Source organism: Hydra vulgaris, chromosome 10 (genome assembly GCF_038396675.1).
Source record: "Hydra vulgaris chromosome 10, alternate assembly HydraT2T_AEP".
Taxonomy (NCBI): Eukaryota; Metazoa; Cnidaria; class Hydrozoa; order Anthoathecata; family Hydridae; genus Hydra; species Hydra vulgaris.
In genome coordinates, this window is record NC_088929.1 from 50690754 (window position 1) to 50703381 (window position 12628).

Genomic DNA, 12628 nt, shown 5'->3' on the forward strand with positions numbered 1-12628 from the left:
ATAATTATTTAACAAAAATGAAAAGAACAAGTTCAGCATAGTAGAAAGAATATATGAAAAAATATCGATCAGCCTTAGCTGGAAATTTATTTCCTGAATGTTAAAATTTGTCTTCGAGCTGCGAGGATGCACCAATATACTACCTATGCTTCAATAAACTTTCTCTACCAATATTGACAGCAAAATATAGTAATACTATGTTGCAAAATACTGTCCGCAAGTAACTTTACTTATCTGTAAATCAATGGCTTATATTTGAAAATTATTATATAAATATTTAAATAAATTTTAATTGTTTAAGAAGATACAAAAATAAGTCAGCAGCAAAAAAATATGGCATGAGCCGAAGCCAGCTAGAAAATTTCTTGCATAGTCTATATTATTGCAGAAATGATATTTTTTTTGCTGATTAAGGTAAGGGTGAACTTTTTTTGTTTTGTTTGTGTGTGTGTGTATATATATATATATATATATATATATATATATATATATATATATATATATATATATATATATATATATATATATATATATATATATATATATATATATATATATATATATATATATTTATATATATATATAAATATATATATATATTATATATATATATATATATGTATATATATATGTATATATATATATATATATATATATATATATATATATATATATATATATATATATATATATATATGTATATATATATGTATATATATATATATAAACATTTTTAAACCAGAATATGTGGGTTTCAATAAGCAACAAGACATAAATTGAAAAGATTCTACTATAAGTCTTCTACTTACTTATAGTTTACTAAAATAATCTTCCTAATTCTACTAAAAGTCAACTACTTAGTTTTTCACTTTTTCAACGAAAAAGAAAATGAGAAAAAATATTAATGGTGGTACAACTGTTAATGAAAATATTTTATAATGAAACTCTAGTTATTTATCTTTAACTTTAAAAAATTTAAAATGACACTAATAAATCTGGTATATTTTGTTTTGGGAAATTTTATCTTTTTGGAGTTTTGTCGTTATCACATAATCTAGATGAAGACAATATATTTATTGAAGACTTCAGAAACTTAATGAAGATAATAATATTAATGTTTATTAAGGTAGGTGACTATTAATGAACAGGGGCATGTGTGCATTTGGTTTTTTTAAATATTATGTATAACTTATATTTATATTTATTGCCTATATTTGAGTGTATATTAGTCTAATTTATCTTAAAACAGGATATTTGCACTTTAACAATCAACCTTTCGAATCAACCTTTAAAGATTTCTATATTTATAAGCAAAAATCAATTAAGAGAGGATTTACATCCTGGTACAAATGCTAATGAAAATACTTGTGAATACTCGGGCTTCTGGGTCTTTCCAAAGTAATAACTTATTTGCATTTAATTTAAAAGTTTATAATATTTAAAAAGTACAATAGTATATTTGATGAATTATGTTTCTTAATGGGTTTCATAAATTCTTAAAGGGCGTCTCTTATTTAGGTTGAAGTAGGTGGCTCTAAAAAACAATTTGAAAAGAAGAATGAAGGGTCGATTCCGTTTAAATGTACAGACACAAACAAGCGTGATTAATAAGGAAAAAAGCAATTTTACTCTTCCATCGAATCATCACTCTGGTTTTTTCAAACAGCATTTTTTATAGTGCATTTATTTAGGTACAATACAAAACAATAGACTAAGATAATCATTTATTTTGTTATTTATTATAAAACTTGTTTTTTTTTAAATAGATTAAGGCAAATCATCAAAAAACATTACCAATACAGATCGACCAAAAAATCAGACAAACGAAACTTCTCCCATGGATGATGCCATATTTTAGCGTAAAATGATTGTGTCACACCATTACATAAAAAGAAATTTGGGCTACTGCAATAGTTTTTAGATAAAGATTTGAATGAAGTTAAATTTGAACAGGTTACCTCAATTGAGGAGTTAGTAAAGTTCGAATCCGACTTTTTTCTTAAAAAGAACATCGAATGTTCTTTTTAAGAAAAATTAAAAAGAACATTCGATGCTACTGGAATTGTTTGTAAAAATGCGAAAGCGTATTGTTATACGATTTTAGATTTAATAATGACGGAAGAGGCGATCAATCGAAATTAAATATTATGTATGGTAACCATGTGCCAAGCGTCTTTTATTAGCTTATTTTTAATGATTTGGTTTATTATTTCTTTGTTTATTTTTTCTTCGTAGTATTATTGTAAAATAATTTACCTTAAAAAACAAAAATAAAACAACAAAATTGTCGTAAATGTAATGTAGTATATATAAAAAAAGGTTTACATGTTTAAAGCTATAAACGTGTCTAACAAAACCTACGTATTTTTAGTTTATCATTAAACCGTGCTGAACAGCTGTTAGTTCAGGCATAAGTTTGGAAAACTTATGCCTGAACTAACTTAAGGCATTGAATAAAGTTTCCGTTTGGAAACTTTATTTAATGCCATAAGTCCGTTTTAAACTATAGAAAACACGAATTTAAAACCTCATAAAACACGAGTTTAAAACCTCAAAAACACGTATTTAAAACATAAAAAAACTCGTGTTTAAAACCTTAGAAAACACGTGTAAAACTCCAGTTAAACTTCCCGTGAAATCGACGTGTTTTTGGTTTACGCCTGGATCGTAACAAACACGTGTTTATACGGGTTTTCATTCCGAGATTAAAACCAGATGTGCCGTCTGGGTTATCATTAATTATATTAGGGCTGGGTTTTCGTTTTAAAATTTGTATTAAAAGTTTTAGTTGGATGCACAATATTTGATGCGAAAGAAAATACATAGTTTTATTAATTCGATATTTGTTAAGTTATTCACTTATGTATATTTTAAACGTTATGTTTTTGTTGTTTGAAGTCAATTTTTTTAGCAAGCAAAAGTGCTTTATTTTTTTTGCGGTAACTTAATTGAGTATGGAATTTGTTACAATTATGCTCTACTGATCTTAATCGGGTCAATTACAAGAGTAATTTGTTTTACATTTCCTTATGGTTTTTTGAAACTTTAACCTTTTGTTGCGCTTTTTCACCTCTTTCATTTTTAGTTTTAAGAAACTTTGTATAGAGTTATTATTTTCTTTTAGACGACTTTCTTTGATTTCGAGTCATCCATGGATTTTTAAATTCATTGTTGTTTGTTTTTTTTTTAATTTATTTTCAGGAAGATATTATCAAAAAAATTAAAAAAAAAAATTTAAAAAACCAATTATTTCCCAATTTGGATCTAAAGAAGTTTAAACGCTGAAATAATTTTCATCATCAAGATGTCTTTTTCGTTTATCATGATTTTCGTACCAAAGATTTCTACGAGTTACAATGCATTTTATTTTATCATTGTTTAATAAAGTTTCGTGGGTATTACGGAACATAGGAAAATGATCAGTAAAAACTGCAAAGAAACTGCGAGATTCAAACTGTTATTCAGAGAACTATTTGTTAGAATGCAATCAATGGTAGTTGATGAATTTACTGAAATGCGCGTAAGTTTAAAAATGGTGGCTTATTTGTTTAATTTAAATAATGCCTCAAAAAACATTTTACATTTTCAAACCCTTTGTAATATATAGTATCCATTTTTAAATGACTGTCGAACAAACCGTGTTTATTTTCTTTGCTCATTTTCAAATTAATAATCCTAAAGTAGTTTAGAAAGCTGATTTGCCTGCCACATAGTGGTCTATGTAAAGAAAAGAAAAACATTCCTATCGGTTAAATTTAAAATTTCTGTACACAAAGTTTCAATTTGCATTTTTTGATTTGCTGAATTTGGTTTTTGTTTTGAATACAATTTTTTCAATAACAAATACGCAACTCCGCCTCCCTTCGTTTTAAGGTAAATTCTTACTTACAAAATTATGAGAAGTCAGGCTATATAGAGACTTTTTTGAAATATGCAAATTTTTCTTAGTTTTTGAAAATCATATGACAATAACATCAAAATAAAATGAAAAATTATTCTTATTATAAACTATTACATAGAATACATAACCAAAGATAAATTTTGAGTAAAAAAGTACAAATTCAAAGCAGAAAAAGGTCGTTGTTACACGTTAAAACTCGGGCCCAAACTTCTTCTTTTTTATTGCATCGTTTTTCAAACTGTTTTTTGTTTCTAAATAAAAATAGAAAAATGATAGAGAACGATAGTTTTATAATATAAAATTAAGTTAAAACAGATAAATACTATCCTATCATAGTAACACAGTTAACTACTGAAATATAGTTTAAGTATGTTAAAGTTACTCTAGATGATAAAAATAATATCATTTTCTTTGATAAAAGAAAACAAACAGTGCAAGCTTTATAGTGACCTATAGCTTGCACAACAACATAGTAGGGTTTGTTAAAATGCTGTCTTTTATATTTACCGGCATTATTGAATTACCGATATGCCGGGTAATAAGCGGTTAGTTTTTGAATAAAACTGGGTTAACACATTTATAGCAACGCTTTTACATTCTCTGCCTCGTAGGTCACGATAAGTTTGAACATGTAACAAAAACTTTCATGTAAAAGCTTGTAGAGATACTTAGCAAAAAATACTTTAGGCAAAAAAGAATAAAACTTACGAGCATGTAGAGGAAAGACAACGATGTTTCCGATGTAGCCATCCTGAGCTTCATACCATGGATCACCAGCGTATACTTTGACATTTTTAAATTCTTGTGGCTTGAGGTTTTCTACTTCATATACTTTTTCAAAGTTAACATATACCTCAAAAATAGTCTTTCCAGAAGCAACTGATTGACGTATTTGAAAAACTGTCCATTCGCCAAGTGTAAGTGGCTTGGAAAATAAATAATGATTTTGGTTACCATTAATTGCAAAAGCAACGTGCAACATTTTATAATAAATCCAAACGCCAGGGATTCGATCACCATATTTTTCATTATTTTCTCCTGTAGTCAAATGAAGAACGCTTCTAAATCCATCTGAAAAGTTGTTGAGTTTTAAAGTGAAAGAAACAGCAAAACTAGTTTCTAATTTTGACAAAACCCCGATCAAGTTATCTTTCTTCAGTTTCTCCATTTCTCCTTTATAAAGATATTCTAATGTAAAGAATAAAGCACATTTTAAGTAATTGATAAAGACGAAAAAATGCATTGTAAAAAAAATAACATTAAATTTTTAAAGTTTGATTATTATTGATGAATCTTGTCTTGTGCCTCTACAGTATTTGCCAAAAATTCGCCTCAATACCATGTGAAAAATAGAATCTTCTAAAATTCAGCTAAGCAATTAATTAAAAATGAAAGCGTGAAAAATGAAGTCTATAGCACTGATTAAGAATTGAGTTTCTATTTGTAAATGATAGCAAGTCGTGTATTTAAAGGTTTTATAATATACTTTTTGTATTTTCAAAATACTAATTTAATTAGCAGACTCTTTGCTATCTCTGATTTAGGTGCTGGCTTTCTCACAATTGTTACCTAGTTGCTATATTTATTTAATACTATTACTTTTAACTGGTAAAAGTGGTTTTTAGAAACTTCAACACAAAAGCATAAGTGTGATGCATTGTTATTGGTGTGTTTTGAATGATTTACTTAAGAATTATTTATCTGTAAGAACAAAAATAGAAACTCAACGTTGTGAATAATTGCTTTTAAAATGAGCGTGAATAAATATAGTTACCTAGACAATGTGTAACCGCGAATAGTAAAACAAGACCAAGTATCTTTTTCTAAAAAGAAAACGTTATTCAAAAATTAAGCCGTTTCTTTAGTAAAACTAGTTTTGTAAAAATTGTAAAAAATTCATTAATAAAAAGTTTGAAACTTTTACTACCATTTTTTGTTCTGTAATCTGAATCGCAATGTTTCGCTTTCTCTCATCAGGTCTGACTAGAATGATGAAATGGCGCTTCTTTATACGGAGAACAAGGTTACTGTTGTGTGACGGGATGAATATTCCTAACAATGGTTTTTCAAACAATTGTTTTAATTTTATTATATATTTTATTATTTAAAAATATTTTAATCACTTTTTGACGTCAATTCTTAAATGATAAAATTTAATTTTGCATAGAAATTTTGCAACTCAATTTAATTAGCTAATTTTATAATATTTTTTAAGATTTATTATACGCAAGTTGAGAGCTTATTTTGTATTATATTGTAATTAAATCTGCGCAGCATTTGTTAAATTGAGATCCAAATCTTTTCTAATATTGTTTATAAATCCTCAAATGTCATTCTTTTTGATTGTATGATTCCTAAGAGTCCGCATTATTGTTAATTCCAAAACACGCCATTCGAGATTTAAAAATAGAAATGAAAATGCGGACACGATAGATTTATTTTAAAAAAAAAACTGGCTACTTTTGTTTTCTTTTGAGCTAAATAGTTCAAACATTCACGCATAAAAAAATTTTTAATACTTTTCACAATGGTGGAGAAGAAAGGGATGGAATGATTTTTCATTTAAGAAATTAACAAAAAATTTCAAAAATGGATTTAAACGAAACTGTATTTATATCTTGTATTTTAAAAAACTAATTGGTTTATTTTAACAACTTTAACGCAGTTTCAGACGCATAATTTTGGTTTTTTACGCTAATTTTGACGCATAATTTTGTTTTTTCCTATGAAGGCAAGTTTTTTAGGGATATTTTTTCTTGAGACAGGTGTTTGTTTTGCGTAACTTTAGTTAGAGCAGTAGATAGTTTTGAAATGTCATAAATTGGTGACAGAAAACATAAAATAAGGCATCTTGCCACAATTGCATGACCACTTAAAAAGTGTATAATTTTTTTATATTATTCTTTATTAGCATGATTCATCGAGCACGGTTTGTTTTTCGCTTGATAGAAAAAAAAAATATGGCAGCGATATTATTAACAAAAACGATTTTAAAGTCTATTGTTAAACTAATTTTTTTAACATTAAATCTCAAATCTACTTTTTCCAAGTCCTGGTTTAAATTTAAAGTAGTTTCATGTCAGAAAATATGGATTTAAAAACTTTAAAAGTTTTAAAGGATTCTTTTTGAATCAATACTTTTTTTAATATCTGCTTTTAAATGTTATTGTTTTTCAATATAACAAATGATTTTTTGAATATAATAGTTTGATTTAAATAAAATTTAAATATAATCAAAATTTGAATATAATCAAAATTTGAATATAATCAAAATTTGAATATAATCAAAATTTGAATATAATAAACTTTAATATTATTTTAATAAAATTGTTTGTGAGTGTTTAAAATTAGATCATGTCAAAAAAGAATAATTTTTTATGTAAAGTGTTATTATTGCATCGGCCAAAGGAAATTGGAACATCAGAAAAGATGGGACAAAGCATTCAGAAGTTTTCTTTTTATCTAACTTTAATTGAATGATGGAAAAACAAAACAAAACTATGTTTACGTTTTAATTCAGCCTACTAGTGATACTGGTGATACTAGTATCACTAGTATGATACTAGTGGTAACTAACCACTGGTATCATCGAAATGGTCTTTTGACAAAACTTTCTACTTCTTTTAACCTTTTTTCATACAATAACAAAGGAATTTGGCCAAATTGAAAAAAAATGTACAAAAGCTACAAGGCAGAAAAAATGCTTCATTATCCGATTTCAATGTGGTATATGTTTAAGCAATGAATAAAAAAGGGTTTCGTAATGATATGAGGCCTGTTGCTCTGGTGTTGTTTAAAAGTATAACTTATAAACAAGAATTGTAGTTGTCCAGTAGATTGTAGTTGTGTTTTCATATAATAGTTTTTAAATTAGATTATCTCAACGTCTTTTCGAAGTTTTTGGAAACTCAAACTTCTTAGAATTTGCGAACTGAAAACTCACGGAGGTTATTCAACATTATGATAAATTAAACATACCGATAAAGCATTATAGCCTCATAAATAAAAGTTATTCAAAGTTTTAGAATAATAAAATTGTTTGCCATTTGTCTTTTCTTCCGTTACTGACTATCTATTTTTGTAAGTAGGTTGCAAGATGGTTATACTTTATTTTTTCAATGTTGTATTTGTACTAGATGGCGAAGTTTAAGTATACAAGAATCATTGATCGTTATTCGGAAATAAATGATGTTCAGTTATAATTGCTGAATATCTGCTAAGGTTTACTTTATTAACGCGCAAGTAAAACGATTAAACTCAACAGGAACAAACGTCTTCAGGACGTCTAAACACCGTCGTGCGGACGTCACATGTCCGTAGGACGTTCTTAAGAAGTACAGAGGATGTTCGTGGCCCGCTGGGTTGAAATTTGTGTATGAAAAGAAAATCCTATGTATATATATATATATATATATATATATATATATATATATATATATATATATATATATATATACATATATATATATATATATATATATATATATATATATATATATATATATATATATATATATATATATATATATATATATATCTATATATATATATATATACATATATATATATATATTTATATATATATATATAAATATAAATATATATATATTTATATATATGTATATATATACAATTGGGGCTCGGCGATCGGACAAAATAATGTCTTCTTCTTGCACCGTCAGTGTTTTTTTTTTAAATTTTTTTATATAAATGTAATTAAACGGCGAAATAAACGCAAAAACACAAAAAATTTGGAGAAAAAAAAGAGTATAGATGAATTTTTCGCAAAGATGAAATATACGTGAATTAAGCTTGTAACTGTTGCTAAATGCATAGCTATCTAAACAGCTTTATATCTGCTGTCCTCTTGTTTCCTTATTGTTATAATGCAATATTTTTAACAAAAAGAAGACACGTTATTATAGAAAAAGTAGAAGCCTAAGGGATAGTCTGTAGTAAAAAACGAATTTTTTTTTTTATTATGCTCTAATACTTTTCTAGATTTAAACTAAAATGAGATTTGAGATAAAACATCTTTAAATGTTGTTATAACTAAATTAAGTATTAAATATAGAAACTATTAAGTAAGTTAAACTATTTTTTCTCAAATATAGTTTTGCGAATTAAATAAATTCTTCTAATTAATGTAAACAGCTCATTGCACCATGGAGCAAATAGGATCATCTTTTTAAAAGGTAATCTCACATAAAAAGCATACCTCTAATATACTTTATAATTAGTTATCTTTAGCAATTAGGATTTAGCATAAAAGAGGAAAAGTTTTGAAACATGTCAATAGATTTTGTTTTTAGAATGGCGCAATATCACTACCTATTATAAAGACAAAAACATTCTTGAAAACTTTTAAGCTTTAGGTAAAAAACTTTTCATTTTTAATGATTCGTCAAATGACCAATTGGCTTTATTGCTTTTTTGCAAAGTTGCTATTAAAAATACGTTATTCATAAAACTTTTATTTGTTAACCGAATTTTTATTGGTGCTTCAATTTCGTCATTACAAGATATTGAAATTAAAAGATGAAACATTTTAAGAAAATTATTGGAAAAACCATTTTTATTTATTTTTTTTCACATAATTTAAACTATATTTAAATTGAAACTTTAGCTTAGGAGCTTTGCTAACTCAATTATTGAAAAACAATATTAGCAAGAACTTTTTCTTTACTAATAATTAAAATGTTTTGCTTAATAACAATCTTAACGTTTTTATATTTTAAAGTTTTCTTAATGCAGAACAAAAACTACCAAAGTAAACGCTGCTTGTTTAAAATCGGTTCAAACTTATTCAAGCAACGGTTTATTTCACAATGCCGTTTTATTAATAAAAAAAAGCTAGACTCAATGTTAATCTAAAACGTTTTTGTAATTAAGATGGGTGGTGAAATTGCGGCATTTTGAAAGCAACATTTGTTGTGCAAATTTTTAAACTTTAGATAATCTTATTTGTTAAATCTATTTTGCAAAAGATAACAACTTGTTTAGTAAACTAGAACTAAACTTTTATGCAAGATAACAATTTTTATTATATGATTATTATTTTTTGCTCTATAATACATAAGGCTGAAAACTTTCTAATTTAAATCGATATTTGCTTAAAGGTCTTTTTGATTTAAACGAAATTATGCTTGCTTATCAAATACTTTCTTAAATCAAATTAAAATTTAATGACATTAAGTAGCAATACACAAACTTGAGAAAATCTTACTTCAGTTCAAACTTTAAAAACTATCAATAGAAAGTAAAAAAAACACAAGGTTTTCTTCTATTCAATAACCATTAGGCGTACACTTTTAATATTTTTAGTTTTAGTAAACATTTTACGACAAAGGATGGCACTTTTACTTACTTTTTTATTACCTGCAAGTTAATTTTTATCAAAAAGTTAAATACGTTATGAATTTTAAACGTTTTACCATAATTTACATTTCCGAATAAGTTATAAATTTTTTGAAATAACTTTTACTTTATAATTTTTGTTTTTTTGCTTTCAACAGTTACTTATGTAAAAGAGGATTACATCAAAAAGTAAAATACTTTTACATGTAAAACACATGGCATGAAAGAGAATTTTAAATTTTGCATGCAAAAGTTAATTGCTTTTAAAAATTACATTACATAATAAAAACTTGCTTAAAAAGTAAATTTCATATAAAAACAATTTTTTTAAAAAAACTTTTACCACCGTAATTGTAAAAAAAATTGCACGTGAAAATGAATTACAAAAATGTAGTTGCAACCAAATGAAAACTAAATTTATAAATTAAAAACTTTTCAAAAGTTGGCATTTTTTATTTTGAAAGTACCAAAATGTTTTTAGAAATTAAACTATAAAAAAATAATGTTTGGTTACTTATTTAACACTTTCTGTAATTTGCATAGTTAAATAAATGTAATCTATATAAAATAAGTAAACAAATTAACTTTTATTTTACATTAATTTTAAGAGAAATTTATACAACACCAGATAGCATAAACACATTGGGCCTGCATCGACACGATGTTTGGCTATACAGGGTCCAATAGTAGTTTTATCCGTCGGGCAAACGAAGGTTTTCCTTATTAAAGAAATGTAGGCCCGATATCGTCAATTCCATGTAAAAAAAACTGACATTGTGCCGAGATCAGTAAAATAACATTAGCCCGTTTTCGTTTTGATCAATAAATGGGATTGATAAAGTGACTGTTCTTCGCAACGAATAGAGAAGCAGATAAAGAAATAATACATAAATTTATATATTTATAAATATATATATATATGCATATATATATATATATATATATATATATATATATATATATATATATATATATATATTTATATATATATATATATATATTTTTTTATATATATATATATATATATATTTTTATATATATATATATATATATATTTTTATATATATATATACATATATATATTTACATTTATATATATATATATATATATATATATATATATATATATATATATATATATATATATATATATATATATATATATATATATATATATATATATATATATATATATATATATATATATGTATATATATATATATATATATGTTTTTAAAGCGTTTACACATTAGCCAAACAATTTGTTGTTTAAAATCAGGTGCTCATACCGTTTTTGCCTTTATATCATTGTAGCAAACGTTTAACTTGTTTTCGGAATAATAATACGTTTAATATTGCCACTATGTACCTAAAGTTTGAAAATTTTGCCGGTTATCAAGTTTAAAAGTTAATATTATTATGCAATACTATTATTATATGTATACATTTCATTCCATTTATATTCCAAACATTGACTTTTTGAACCAATAGAACAATGTATTTCTAAATAATACCTATTACATGCAGTGAAATAAATATAAAACAACAATTATTTTATGTAGTTTATGCCATAGTATGATATTTATTAAATTACATTAAGTCTTTCAAATACCTCATTTTTAAGTAAAAAAGTTGTTTTTAAAATTACTAAATTATACTGAATAGTGTTTGTTTGCTTACTTTAAGAAAGTTAAAAAATAACAATTGCAGTAACAGTTGCTGTAAGTTCTGTTTTCTCAGTTAGTTAGCTAAAGTATTTATTTATTGGTCGATGGCTGCTATGTACACGTGAATTCTTATAAGTTTAATTTAACAATCATTAGAATAAAAAATTGTCACAAAAAGAAGCTGTTAAACTTTCAATTAAGCAGATATTTGAAGTTTGGGTCAAAATAAAATTCCAACGACTTACCTAGGAGAAATCATTAAAAAATATGAGAACATTCTACACAGGTACCAGAACATCTGTCGCAATAAAAGTAGTAAAATTGCTACGCAAATAATGCGAGAAGAAGTTTTGGGCAGTTTATTAAAATATTATTTTACATGTCTCACAATGATTGCATAAATTTGATTACAATTGATAAAGATAAATTTCTTTTAATCGAACAGCATTTTGAAAGAAAATACGTTATGGGTAGTTTAAATACCAACTTGTCTAAGAAAGAAGAGAGGAAGCCGAAAGGTGTGTCCAAAGAGGTAGAAATACAAGCCAAAGAAACAGAAAGAAAGAACAATGCTGCACACAATGCAACTTTATTTGTAGCAGGGCTGCTGAGTAGTTCTTAAGCTAAAACAATCATATCACGATGAGGCATATAGAGAAAAACAGGTCAGTTGTTATAGAATTGCTAAATGTACAAAAGTAGC

The 12628-nt window shown here is 25.4% G+C and overlaps 1 protein-coding gene and 1 long non-coding RNA gene across 3 annotated transcripts; one reads left to right on the top strand and one right to left on the bottom strand.

Moving 5' to 3' along the window:
- Window positions 1-946: 946 nt before the first annotated feature.
- Window positions 947-2270, top strand: LOC136086643 (uncharacterized). 2 transcript variants are annotated; one of them, XR_010641491.1, is made up of 4 exons: window positions 947-1126; window positions 1250-1398; window positions 1519-1691; window positions 1767-2268. It is a non-coding gene; the product is annotated as an uncharacterized LOC136086643 (long non-coding RNA). The 2 variants fall into 2 exon arrangements; XR_010641490.1 differs by having other exon boundaries at window positions 951-1398; window positions 1767-2270.
- Window positions 2271-3980: 1710 nt separating this feature from the next.
- Window positions 3981-5961, bottom strand: LOC136086028 (uncharacterized). Its single transcript, XM_065808258.1, has 4 exons — window positions 5829-5961; window positions 5676-5724; window positions 4610-5089; window positions 3981-4152 (listed from the first exon to the last, which is right to left on the bottom strand). The coding sequence occupies exons 1-4, from the start codon at window positions 5829-5831 to the stop codon at window positions 4091-4093; spliced, it is 594 nt and encodes a 197-aa protein (XP_065664330.1). The 5' UTR covers window positions 5832-5961; the 3' UTR covers window positions 3981-4090.
- Window positions 5962-12628: the final 6667 nt, after the last annotated feature.